Source organism: Chiloscyllium plagiosum, unplaced genomic scaffold (assembly GCF_037043375.1).
Source record: "Chiloscyllium plagiosum isolate Xiang-an unplaced genomic scaffold, Cpla_swu_hap1 HiC_scaffold_24, whole genome shotgun sequence".
Classification (NCBI taxonomy): Eukaryota; Metazoa; Chordata; class Chondrichthyes; order Orectolobiformes; family Hemiscylliidae; genus Chiloscyllium; species Chiloscyllium plagiosum.
The window spans coordinates 18,722,176-18,735,816 of record NW_028270162.1 but is presented as its reverse complement, the minus strand read 5'-3'; the positions used below and the strand labels follow the sequence as shown (position 1 = coordinate 18,735,816).

At 38.3% G+C, this 13,641-nt stretch overlaps 1 protein-coding gene across 1 annotated transcript; it reads right to left on the bottom strand.

The window, feature by feature from the left end:
• Positions 1–3,740: 3,740 nt before the first annotated feature.
• On the bottom strand, positions 3,741–12,828 carry rpl6 (ribosomal protein L6). The gene is made up of 6 exons (XM_043715546.2): positions 12,640–12,828; positions 10,960–11,058; positions 10,073–10,216; positions 8,261–8,309; positions 7,123–7,307; positions 3,741–3,994 (listed from the first exon to the last, which is right to left on the bottom strand). Exons 1-6 carry the CDS (start codon positions 12,826–12,828, stop codon positions 3,842–3,844), a joined length of 819 nt encoding a protein of 272 aa, XP_043571481.2. The 3' UTR covers positions 3,741–3,841.
• Between the last annotated feature and the right edge of the window lie 813 nt (positions 12,829–13,641).

Here is a 13,641-nt window from a genome sequence, read left to right as displayed (position 1 = left end):
ATGTCAGAGAAAGAATCAGCATGGAGCTATTTCTTTAACCAGCAGCCTCAAAAAATTGACTACTTGCTAAGACCAAACCAGGGTCTAAAAAAACCGGCCACTCCCCTTTCATTGTACAAGTTTTTTAAAACTTGAAAGCCTTTTCCTGATGCAGTACTTTAACTATAATCAAATTGGTCCTAAAACCCATACAAAGCAGATACATCAGAATCCATGAGTTTACGACTCCCCTGGGAAAAAGTACGAAGGACAACCTAACCTTTTCAAGGAGCAGCATCATCACACTGAATATAAAGTATACTTCACTAACGTCAAGTGGTACAGCAGGTAAACAGCCCCTTCGGTCCAACCTGTCCATGCCAACCAAGTTTCCCAAACTAGTCTTACTCGCCTACATTTGGCCCATGTCCCTTTAAACCTTTACTCAATTGTCATTATGCACTTTTTAAAAAACATGCCGTAGAGTTTTAATTGCAAATATGAAATTTTCAATTTGTTTTAGAGGAGCTCACACAAAATGAAGCAAATCTGAGATGAATTCAGGATATTAGTCAGGAGTAAAGATGATGACATAATATGATCGTAACAGAAAATAGTGAATAATTGACAAGAAATCAACTGCCCGTAGGAAGTGATGTCACTCATTACTGACTTTTGAAGAAACCAAATCAGGAATTATGCAGACATCAAAGATTGACAATAAACTGGTCACAGTTGCCAGTAAGGGTTAATAAGACTTCATTCTGAGGGCATCCTCTTATGGTGCAGAGGAACAGCCCCTACCCATATTCCACCTGCTCCAGAAGTGTGTAATAACATCTCTAAACAGTTTGATTAGAAAAACTGGTCAAATTTCTTTTTCAAAACTGAGTTGCAACACTTCCAGATACAAAATAAAGTGGAAAGAAAGTACTGTGGCTGTTATGACACTACGTAGCGTCTCTGCCTTTGAGCCAGGAGGCCTGGGTTCAAGTCCCACCTGCTCCAGAGGTGTGTAACGACGATTATAACTAGGATGGTTAGAAAAAAATTAAATTGGCCTGATTCTTAATGGTTTGGTGTGCGAGAAGCAAGATAAAAATTCAAAACAAAAAGACCTGCACCTAGTCACCCAGCATTGTAAACTGGCACCATTAAGTGGACAGATTGAAATAACACTGCTTTTATAAAAGTATCATTTATTTTGTACTTGTAATAAAATTAATTGTGAAAACATTCCTTCAAAGGTTTTGTAACTATTTAGGACTAGCTAACTTTTAGATCAGTGCTACAGTCTATAACTGTAATTAAGGTTTCACAATTCAAGTGAATCCCACAATCTTGTGGTACAAGTGATAAGATAGAGCACAAAGTGTGTTACCAACCTGCATATTCAGATCCAGAATTTAGTATATCTGAACTGCAGAAGGCAGATTATTAAATAGATCTGCTGTTAAATTTCTGGTATTTACTATCCAATTCTGAACAGCACTTTTGTCATGCACCAATCTCTGAAAATCAAGTTGATTACAGAGACTTGAGAACCAAGGAAATCTTTAGTAACAATCTCAAGATCCAATACCAGAAGCAGGAACAGTTATTGAAAAATCCATGTTCCATTGGGATCCTCCAATATATTACACAAATCTGTGTTAGGATCATAAGACAAAGATATTAAGGGAAGGTCAATACCAAGTCAACTTTATATAGAGTAATTTGATACACGAGTGAAGTCCAAAGTATTCCAGGAGATTGCTTCAGGTATTTTCACGCACTAATGGCATTTGGAACCATAAACACACAAGAGGATCACTTTGTATTGAAGATAATTCTACAAGCTAAATCACCAGAGTGGCCTGATAAGGTATGAGGCAACCTTGCTTTTTTAAAAAAAAAATCATGATTAAACTGCAGTTTTAACTGAAGAGCAGGACCCTTCCACATCTTCACTTGTTAACAATCTAGACACATCTCTTATGCAACTCCAGAGAACTATTTTCCTTCATAGAATCCACACCATAATCAAACAAATACTGCATTGTTTTGGAAACTCAGTCATGACTGAACTGGTGTCAGATTTTTTAAAAAAGCATACATTTGACCTAAGGGTATTTAAATAATTATTAAAATGTGCCAGATGTCCAAACTACCCACTACAATGTCAACTGCAGATAAATATATTGTTTTGTAATTCAATGCAGGGAACTAAACAGCAAGTCATATCAAAATGCTGAATCACTGAACAAGAGATGGTCAAATGCGATATGTTGATCAAATTGAATAGGCTATTGAAAAACTCTTGCCCAAGACATGAAGGCAAGTACTAGTTAAAATAGATAACTTGTTCTATTTTGATTATTCTTAAATTAACTTTGGCCTATCATGCATCACATTTTCCTCACTATATTTGCATTATAAATTCCAATGTCCAAATTTATAAAGAATGGGATACTTGTGGATATAAGTTTGCTCGCTGAGCTGTAAAATTTGTTTTCAGACGTTTTGTCACCATATTAGGTAACATCTTCAGTGAGCTTTCAGATGAAGCCCTGCTAATGTTTCCTGCTTTCTATTTGTATGTTTAAATTTCCTTGGGCAGATGACATTATTTCCTATTGCAATGTCATTTCCGGTTCCTTTTTCCTCAGTGGGTTGTACATGGGATCCAAGTCAATGTGTTTGTTGATAGAGCTCAGTTTAGAATTTCATGCTTCTAGGAATTCTCATGTGTCTGTTTGGCTTGTTCTAGGATTGATGTGTTGTCCTAGTCGAAGCGGTGTCCTTCCTTATCTGTATGTAAGGATACTAGTGAGAGTGGGTCATGTCGTTTTGTGGCTAGTTGATGTTCATGTATCCTGGTGGCTAGTTTTCTGCCTGTTTGTCCAATGTAGTGTTGGTTACAGTTCTTGCACGGGATTTTGTAAATTACATTAGTTTTGCTTGTTGTCTGTATAGGGTCTTTCAAGTTCATTAGCTGCTATTTTAGTGTTGGTGGGTTTGTGGACTACCATGATGCCAAGGGGTCTGAGTAGTCTGGCAGTCATTTCCAAGATGTCTTTAATGTAGGGGAACTGGCTAGAGTTTCTGGACATGTTTTGTGTGCCCGTTTGTTTGCTGCTCAGAAATCAGCAGGCTGTGTTCAAAGGGTATTGAATACACTGTATAGGCGATTTTCCTCTGTTCTGCATAGTTCCTCTACTGCAGTGTGTGGTGGCTCATTGAAATAATGTTCTAATGCAGCTTTGTCTATCAACAAGCATATTGACTGGGACCCCGTTTACCAACATCTAAGAAAAAGAACAGAAAATGACATCACCAGAGGAATTGATGTCACACAGGAAGGACATCACCAACCCAAGGAAACGCAAACATAAATAGAAAACGGGCAACACCATCAGTGCTTCATTTGGAGGCTCACTGAAGATGTTACCTAGTATGGTGACGAAACATCTGAAAATGAACCTTCCAGCTCAGCTTGCAAACCTACATCCAGAACCTCAAGCTGAGCTACAAATCTTCTCAAAACTCACTAATGGAATACTTGGTTTTAAAATAGGAGAAACAATGGCATCCATACAACCTGGTTCAAAATATTCTCCACTCAATTTCCACTATTTAAAAGACTAAACCTGGGTTCAGGGTAAAGTGACTGTAGCCAATAGCTTGGGTGTCCTAATTTAAGTCTTATTTGCATATTTTATGATACATTGCAATATGCACGTAAACATTATGTTAATATAAACCTAAACTCAGTCTGAAAAAACAAATCAAGAACACTTTTATTGTTGCATTTCATATACAAGAACAGGAGCCAGTGATGCTGAAATCCCAATTTTAATAAGTGTCTCTCTTCACAACATGCTCAAAAGATTAATTTATGTGGGTACACCCCTTTCGACAGATAGAACATGGAGTGAAGGTAGCCACGGAGCTGTGGAGTCTTTTTAACAATGGATAGGATTTGGGAATCAACAGTCTTCTGGTCGTCCTTCCGCTGTTCTGTTAGCTGATATTTCTGTGAAAACAGAAGGTTCAAAGGTGAGTCAGAGCAAAATTTCTAAGATGGAATCACTAGAATTTGGTAATCACTCCTAGAACAAAAAGTCATATTACGAAGTGACTATTGAACTCAATCAAATTATATATTTTGCCTCCCAAACATTATAGCATTGGAGCCAAAGGCAAAGATTTTGCTGCTATGTGAGATAATGAACTGAGGTGTTAATGTAAAACATTGCAGTATTTATATGAACTGCTTAACATTATGAACTAAGGCCTTTCACAGATACTGTATTATAAAATAAGATACTGAAATACAGATATTAGAATGGAAAACCAAATGTTTCTTCAATAGGTATCAAGGAATGCCTTGAAAGAGGAAGAGAGATAGTAAAAGAGATCAAGGAGCACTTAAAATATGCTAACATAGAGCAACCTTTCCTCAAAGCATATTGCTGCAGCTGAATGCTCTGCCACTAATAATTCAGGTTTTGTCTGAAACTGCAGAATGAGTAAATTTCAGATAGCAAATAAGATAATTCTGGATGAAATCACCAGCCAGACCTGGAAATACATCACTGTTCCTTCAGTGTCACTGGGTCAAAATCCTGGATCTCTCGTGTTGTGGATGTACTTGCATCCAAATGAACAGCAGTGGCTCAAGACAACAGCTCACCACCCACCCTTTCAAGGCCAACTAGGGATGGACACCAAGTGCTGGCACAGCCAGCAACATCCACACCCAGCGAGTGAACATTTTCAAAAAAATTACAACAAGGCTTCAAAGCCTCACCAATACTCTACCCAAGTGGCAACTTTTATTCTAACTTTGTTGGCCAAGTGAACACAAATCAGATTTGAGGCACCTGAATTGTTAAACAAGCTATTATAAAACTAATGACAAAATCAAAAGAATTTTCAATCGCATTTGAGCTCATAAAAAATATTCTTCATCCAGCAATTTCTAAACATCTCAGTCAGCAAAATGGAATTTTCCAATATACACTCAAATTGATGAGATCAGCAGCAGTCTTCTCATTCATAAGACAATGGCTTCTGTGTTACAAGATAGAAGAATGCTACTATTACATCAATTTAATTGCAAATTGATGCAAAATCCATTTACTCAAATTGTTAAGACATATTCAAGTTAAAATGTTAATTCTCTGTCCAAAGATACTTCAGATCCTAATACAGATGTTCCTATACACACACACATTTACAAGAGCAAGTTGTTAATTTAAATCTTCACACTACATCCCAAGGTACTTCAGCTACTGGTGTATCATTTAAAAACTCTGTTCACCCTTGTAATTTGGGAAGTGGAGCAGAATTACAAAATATTTAACAGTTATTATTGAACACCAGAGACTCTTTCACCCTGGCTCATCAGTTGAGAGGGGAGATAGTATTTAACAAACCAGTAATGGCATATAGCAAACTACCTAAATGTTAGTTCAGATTAAGTGCTCACAGCTCCTAAGTGGGCTTAAATCCACAATTTTCCAACAGTCATAAGATGCTACTATTGAATAAAGTTGAAACTACATCAGAGACATATTAAAATCAGCTATAAAGTGGAGATAAATAAATCACTAGGACAAATTGTAAATCAAAACACCTGAAAATGGTTCATCTTTGATTCCAAGTCATCCATCTCAATCTACTTGGCTTGAAATATACTAACTTCAGCACACCTCTCTCGCAAGAGATTGTTATCATTTTTTATATGTTTTTGTTTTGGTGGCATTTCTAGATTCAGATCACCCCCAAGTGAATGTTCTCAAACTACTGGGATAAATCAATCATAGTTTTGTCAGTCAACTCAGGCCCACTGAGCATCACGGAATGAAGACGATTCACTGGGTCGAGAATGCTGTTACTATAGCAAGCAAAAATTGTACCAGATCATCGTTGAAGTCAACTTCTGACACAGAGTGTAGCTTGCAACCCAAATTATCACGAGGTACCTGCAGTTCCCAATTATAAAACAACGTAATCTTCCTGTTTAGGTTGGTTACAAGGCAGAAATGAATAAACAAAAATACAACCATGAATGCATTCCCAAATTAAAAGATATATCTCCATACCATGTTTTATAAACTTGAAATATGTTACTGCATTTCACTGATAGAGCTTTAAATGCACATGGTTGCAATAAAAAAAATCTGGCAATCAAACTGAACATAGCAAGTTCCCATAAACAGCAAAATATTTTAACAGGGATAATATTTGCTAGAGATGAGAAAGATCCAGTTAACCTTCTTCAAAGTAAGCCACAAGATTGTTTACCTTCACAGGTGGGAGTCTTGGTTTAAAGCTCAAAGTGAAATGCTGAGTGCTGCACTGAAGTGCCAAATTTAGAGTTTTGTGTCAAAATCTCTGCATTACCGGAGTTATCCAGGTATGAATTACATACAAATTCAATGCACAATGTGCAAAGAAAATTTGAGTGTCTCCCTGCCCTTTGTTTTTTAAAAAATACAAATATTTTGGCATTTGTCATATATACCACAGAAGTTGAGCTCCAAACATCAGCTAAAGCTCAAGAGTTCAATATTGTTACTGTCAGACAGCTGCACTGACCACTCAGTAGAGCAGCAAGATGGTCTTTCCAATCAATCTGCAGCAAGAATGATTACTTAAAGATGAAACAGTGGTGCGGAACTACATTGAACTTGTATATCAAGAGAAGCTTAACCATACCTAACTGCCATTGACAAAGGGGAGATAACAGCAAATAACTCAATGCTTAAATCACAGACAACTCCAACCAGCAACAATGAAAGGGAGCGTACAAGTATGGCAAGAGTAGAATATCAGTTCAATAATTCTATACATTTTCCTAAAGGAATTGGAAAATAATCAAAAGAGGAAAAAAAAAAATCAAGGCTTTAGGGTACGGACAGAGGAATAACTAGCTGATTAGCTATTACAAAAGCTATTACAAAGACACTGAGTCAAATATCCTCATTTGGTGCTGTTACCACTCTCTGGGCAAGCTATGTAATGCAGAAAAGCTTCAGGTAGCAGAATGTAGACAAAAATATTACAACTGAAATATTCTAAACAAAGAGGCAACAAAATACTATAATGTCAAGGGATTAAATGAGGCGAAGTATCAGAATGTAGTGCTCTCTCTACCTCTTTCTCAGTATCAAAGATCTCGCCCTCCTGGTGCTTGGGCCTGCGCAGCCGCTTCTTCTTGAAGTAGGAGTCAGTCAGGTGTTTGGGAATTTTTACACCCGAGAGGTCAATCTTTGTTGATGTTGCAATGACAAATTTCTGATGAACCCTACGCAATGGGACACGGTTGAGAACGAGAGGACCTACAAAAAAAAATGCAAGAGGAAATCAGAAAACAACCCACAGCAGCAGATACATCAACACAGAGCAAACAGAAAAGGTATGCAAAGATCTTTGCGAATTTCTTTTACGGGGTTAATCACTTCACTTTACTATCCACACAGAAAATTCCAGGCAAATTAATTTCGAGTATATTGACTGTTCATTGACACCAGTGGTGATTCATTGACACCAGTGGTGATTTTTAATGCTCATGAGGTTCTTCACTTTGGTCAAAATACATCATAGCAAATTTCAAGCAAATTAACATCATCAGTTCAAAGAATGCACCTCACCACCATCTTCGAGGGCAGTGAGATACGGTGGCTCAGTCAATGACAGTGACACCCACATCTCAAATTAACAGAAAAGCACAAAAGACCCTTCCCGTCTGGTTTGTAGCCTTAGCCAAGACTACCTTACAGGACAAGGTTCCCAAAATACATTACCATTAATGTGAAACATATTGCAAGTAGTTCCAACAAGAGGCAGGTTTGTTTTCAGCAGTTCTGTAACACTACACAATCTTTAAAAAAGTGTGAAAACACTTAAAACGAATAATTCAAGTGGCAAGCAGAGTGGAAACAAAAGTATAACTTGCAATGAGTGTATCTGTTGGGAAATATGATTATTGTTGTATGAAAACAGGAGGGAAATTTAGACAAAAAAAAGTGTTAAGCACAGGCAGAATTAGTTTACAGTTGCAGAACATGTTACAAGTTGGAACACGAGTGTAGGGAAAAAGAAACTGCAACTATGAACATGAATACCAAAGTTCTGCAAATAAAAACATCTAAGGAAAACACAATGGCAGATTTAATATATGTACAGCATGATGAAACATATCACAACCCAATCAATCCCAAACTCAGCTCTACTCTGTCTCCCCAACAGATGCAATTTAAGTGAAAACAACTTTAAGAGGAACCTTACTCACCAGTCACCAGTAACAGGCCACTATCAAGCTGCTTCAGGAAAACCACACGCTGCAAAGAAAAGAACAGTGAAAAATTAATCTTCATCAAAATGATTGTCTATAACCTAATTATCTGTTAATAGTATAGATATTTGCCCTACAGATACAAGCAGCTCAACTTAATAAATGGGAAAAAGCAGGAAAACTAAAGCCAACACAGCATGGATGTTGAGCAAAATAAAGAATCTAAACAAAAAAAAGGTGTATGAGGTATGACAGATGGATTCTGCAAACAAGAACCAGACCAAATTGAGAAAGTGTAAGGAAAGTGAACAGACAAAAAATAAAGGTCAAGGACAGAATGACAACAGAACTGTAGTTACACAACAGAAACCAAAAATCACTCCTTAGCATGAATTATTACACATAGTATGAGATGGGTCAGGACCTATTAAGGACAAAGTGCTCTGTGCTAACAGGCTGAAATAGTTAATGAGTACTTTGTATCAATATTTACTGATAAAGAGAATGCTGACCAAATATCAGTGACAGCCAACATAGAAGAGGCAATGGGCACAGTAAAATAAAAAATCAATAGGTAGAGAAAATAGAGAAGATAGAGAGGCTGGCTATGCTTTGAGAGGATAGCCTTTCTACCTTGGATGGTTGGTATCCTAAGCTTTTAAAAGGGAAGTGGGGACAGTGATAGCAGAAGAGCTTGCCAATATTAAATTGGTGCAACAAGATTGGACAGTGACAAATAGGGCCACTTTATTGAAGGGAAAGTGAGGACTGCAGATGCTGGAGCTTTATTTCACCACTTTATTGAAAAAAAGTATAAGCACAGAACATAGAACAGAACAGGCCCCTTCAGCCCTCGATGTTGTGCTGACCTTTTATCCAACTCTAGGGTCAAACTAACCCACATAACCTTCATTTTATATTCATCCATGTGCCTACCCAAGAGTTGCTTAAGTGTTCTTAATGTATCTGACTCTATTACCATGAATATTCATAGTTACTACAGGCCAGTAATATCAAGGCCAATGTCGGGCACGGAACTAAAACAATAGTCACGGAAAGAGTTAACAGGCTCTTGGGGAGGTTTTAACTAAAGATAGCCAGCATGGATTTGTAAAAGACAGATTGTGTTTGACCAACCTAACCTGTTTTTTTAAAAGCATACAGCAAACATTGAAGGATATACAACAAATCTTGTCTGTATGAAGTTTTAAGGAAGTGGTTGACAGGGCACCACTCAAAGCTAGTTAATAAAATTGAGCTTCAAAGAATAGAAGGATCATTTTCAGCTTGGTTAAAAAAAACTTACAGACAAGAAACAAGTTGTGCTAACTGTTTTTCAGACTGGTAGGTAGTATATGTTTGATTTTCCTTAATGGCCAGTGTTCAGAGCACTGTTTTTGTTTTCAATATATAAATCACCCTGATGCTGGAATACAATAAAGATTCAAATGTTGTTCATGATAACGAATTTGGATGCATAATAAACAGAGGATAACAGCAATTAACTTCAATGGGACTGAGATAATAGAATAGGCAGGCAAGTGTTAGTTGCAATTAAGAGCATGGTGTTGGTACTGCTCTACAGGACTCTGAAGAGACAGAGGACAGTTGCAGATATATGAGCATTGATCTTTAAAGTCAAGTGGGTAGCAATGCAAAATAAAATGTGACTGGATTGCTCTAGAGTTTGCATGGATGCGATATGCAAAATGGTTTTCTTCCGTACCCGAACAATTGTATTCCATCTATGATGTTCACTGTAGTTACAAACATGGAAATAAAAAGTGTCAATCCGGAGACCCATCTCACCTTACATCTGTGGCGACCAGTAAGTATGATGAGCACTGTCCCTGGGGTGATGGATGCACGAAGATGCCTTTTGTGCTGGCTGAAAGGTTTGTTACCATGGCTAATTCTTTTGCGAGGGACATCTTCAGTGGGGTAATAGCGTGGCTGGAAAAGCAAATAAGTACAAAGATATTGCCTTCTAAAGAGTAAAATATATAACTAGATTCAAGAAAATTCTTAATGGAGATGGTGTACACTTCTCTTCACAAAACAGACATTTCATTCTGGTTGTGCAATCAAACTCTCTAAAAATGTTCAATTTGATCAATATTGAACATTTCAGCAATAAACAAACTGGAACTTTAGCCTTCTGAATTTGACCAGCTTTTAAAATGAAACTTTATCCAGCAACGCTGAGCTGATTTTTTCCCTGCTGTGTGATCACCATCAGTTCTCAGTAGCTTGCTCTTGTCGCCATCTGTCAGCAGGTTCCATCACAGCAAGAGAATTACACCAAAGCCCAGCATCACCAGATAATTGAAGGTGCAGTCAATACAGATTGCTGGACAACAGGCAACCCCTACAACCCCTTGCCAAGCTGGAACAAAATAGTTTAGAACACTGTTTTGAAAGTTAGCAACCAAATAAACCCACCAAGCTACTGATAGAGAACAGATAATAGTAACATAGTGCTGCAGAGCAATTATGTCAGGATTGTTATTTGGAAAGAGAACGCCAAGAACCATGCAACTCTAATACAGAATGGCTGTACATCAGTCTCTCTTATTTGGATGAAAAATAAAATCACTAGAGTACATCAAGGAATGTCAAAGTCTCAAACTCAAAATTAGCTGCATATTCCACCTCTCTCAAAACATTTTCAAAAGCTCAAGAGGAAGAAAGATTACCATTTTACGGATTTTGACAACACGAGTACCACCATTTTTGTCTCCTCCAACAGGCTTGGTAATTGAAAAGGGAGTCTTTTCCTTCAACTTCTTCTCAATCTGAAAAGCAAAGAGGTCAACTTTTAAACTTTCTTATTTTGTAATGTGTTACACCACATGCTATGAAATCCCAATTTCTATTACTAGCAATGAACAGAAAATCGAGGCAAGAGTACACCACTTGGACCACTGAGCTTGCTCTACCATTCAATGTGACCAGTTTATTTTTTCTCCTGTATCTTTGACATCTTTAGCTTATACTTATTTCGTGACTTTGCCTCTACAGATTCCACTGATAATTGCACAGGATTACAACCCCAAGTTAGATGGCTTATCCAGAGACAGTGACCTCTTGTTAGGCCCTCTATGGCCAGGGGGAACATCATTCTGACATCACGTGCATCCAGCCAAATTCAAGCACCACTGAATAGCAGCCCAGTGAAATCAATCTGCACTAATACATCAAACTTGACACTCCAGGAATCAATATAGTTAGCCTTTGCTGGACACCCTCTATGAAAAGTATATTTTTTTTAATGCAAGGAGACCAAAATTGCATATGATACTCCAGATGTGTGGTCTTACCAGGGCCTTCTGCAGCTAGTTAGGCTTCCTTGCTCCTGTACTCAATCCACCCTATAAAGACTGACATACCATGCATCTTCCTTACTGCTTGCAGCACCTGCACACTTATTTTCAATGACCAATGAACAAGAACATCCAGGCCTCTTTGCACCTCAATCTTTCCCCATCCAATCTATTACAATTTGCATAGTTCACCACCTTTGTGTTTTTTCCCTCCAAAATGGGCAATTTCACATTTATGTACGTTATACAACAACATCTGCCATGTATTTGGTCAGTCATTCAACTTGTCCAAATTCCCCTGAAGTTTCTTTACACCCTCCTCACCACTCATACTCACCTAGTTTTGCACTGACAGTAAATTCAGAAACATTAAGTGGTTCCCTCATCCAAATTGTTGGAATAGATTTTAAATAACTTTAAAAGAACAGGTGACCATAAGACTTAGGCATAGAAGTAAGCCATTCAGCCCATCAAGTGTGCACCACCATTCAATGACATCATAGCTGACTGCTCTAAAACCCCTTTCCTTCCTTTCCCCCCATAACTGTTGGCTCCTTTACAAATTTTAAAAATGCTTATTTCAGCCTTGAATACACTAAGCCTCAACAGCCAGCGGTGGTAAAGAAATTCCTCCTCAGGAATGTGTGACCCCTTATTGAGGTTTAGATTAGATTACAGTGTGGAAACAGGCCCTTTGGCCCAACAAGTCCAAACCAACCCTCCGAAGAGCAACCCACCCAGACCCATTCCCCTACATTTACCCCTTCACCTAACAATACGGGCAATTTAGCATGGCTAATTCACCTAATCTGCACGCAGACACAGGGAGAATGTGCAAACTCCACACAGACAGTTGCCCGAGACGGGAATTGAACCCGGGTCTCTGGCGCTGTGAGGCAGCGGTGCTAACCACTGTGCCACCACTGGTCCTAGACGCTCCACGTTTTTGCATTTAGGTGAATGCACTTCATTGCCAATTGCTACATTTGTATGTCTTCCTCAACGTACATTCGCAAACTTCGAGGTCATATTGAAAACCTTGTCTTTCCTTACCTTTGTCTCAGGAGCTTTATATTTTCGCTTGTACATGGCTCTCCTGGTATACATGGCAGAGCGGGAAAATCTGCCAATGCCCCGAGCCAGCACAGGGTTACGGCTACAGCGGTGACGTGGTTTTTTCTTTTTCTCTTCCGCCATTGGTTCTTTCTTCTCTCCCGCCATCGGCTCCTTCTCTCCCGCCATCTGCGAAAAGTTACACTTTAAAAGAAAGTTTGTGCATATGGTGGTTTGAACGTGTAGACCAATACCTCAGTACAGAGCTGAAAATGTGTTGCTGGAAAAGCACAGCAGGTCAGGCAGCATCCAAGGAGCAGGAGAATCGACGTTTTGGGCATGAGCCCTTCTTCAGGAATATTCCAGCAACACATTTTCAGCTCTGATCTCCAGCATCTGCAGTCCTCACTTTCTCCTACAATACCTCAATACAAACAACATAGACAAGGTGAAGTTTCAAATTTAAGTTCCAGTGTGCTCAAACTGTCCTGATGCATTAAAGCAAAGTATACCAAAACATCTGACAAGATTTAATACACCAAGATCAGACAAATCACACAACCGCGTAACCAATTGTGAATCAAACAGTAAATAATGTGCCAACTGGTCATGAATACTGCCATCTAAAATTTGAGGTACCACAAACATTATTCTCGAAGGAATATTTTTGGAGGTCAGTGGGTTGTTACACTTCACCTCTGTCATAAACTGTTAACAGAAACCAAAAACAAACAGTAGTGGGCCAAACAGCCCTTTGATTCAGTACAATCATGGCTGATTATCCAAGTCATGATGTGGAGGGGTGTGTGTGTGTGTGTGTGTTGGACTGGAGTGGATAAAGTCAAAAAATCACGCCATCAACTTTCTCCCCTAACCCTTTGATCTTTTTAAGCCCCAAGAACGAACTAATCTAATGGAAACAGCTGTCACTGTTTTGCACATTGAGTTTAGTATTTAATCAATTAATTCCCACAGCATCTCTTCCACACAGAGATATGTATC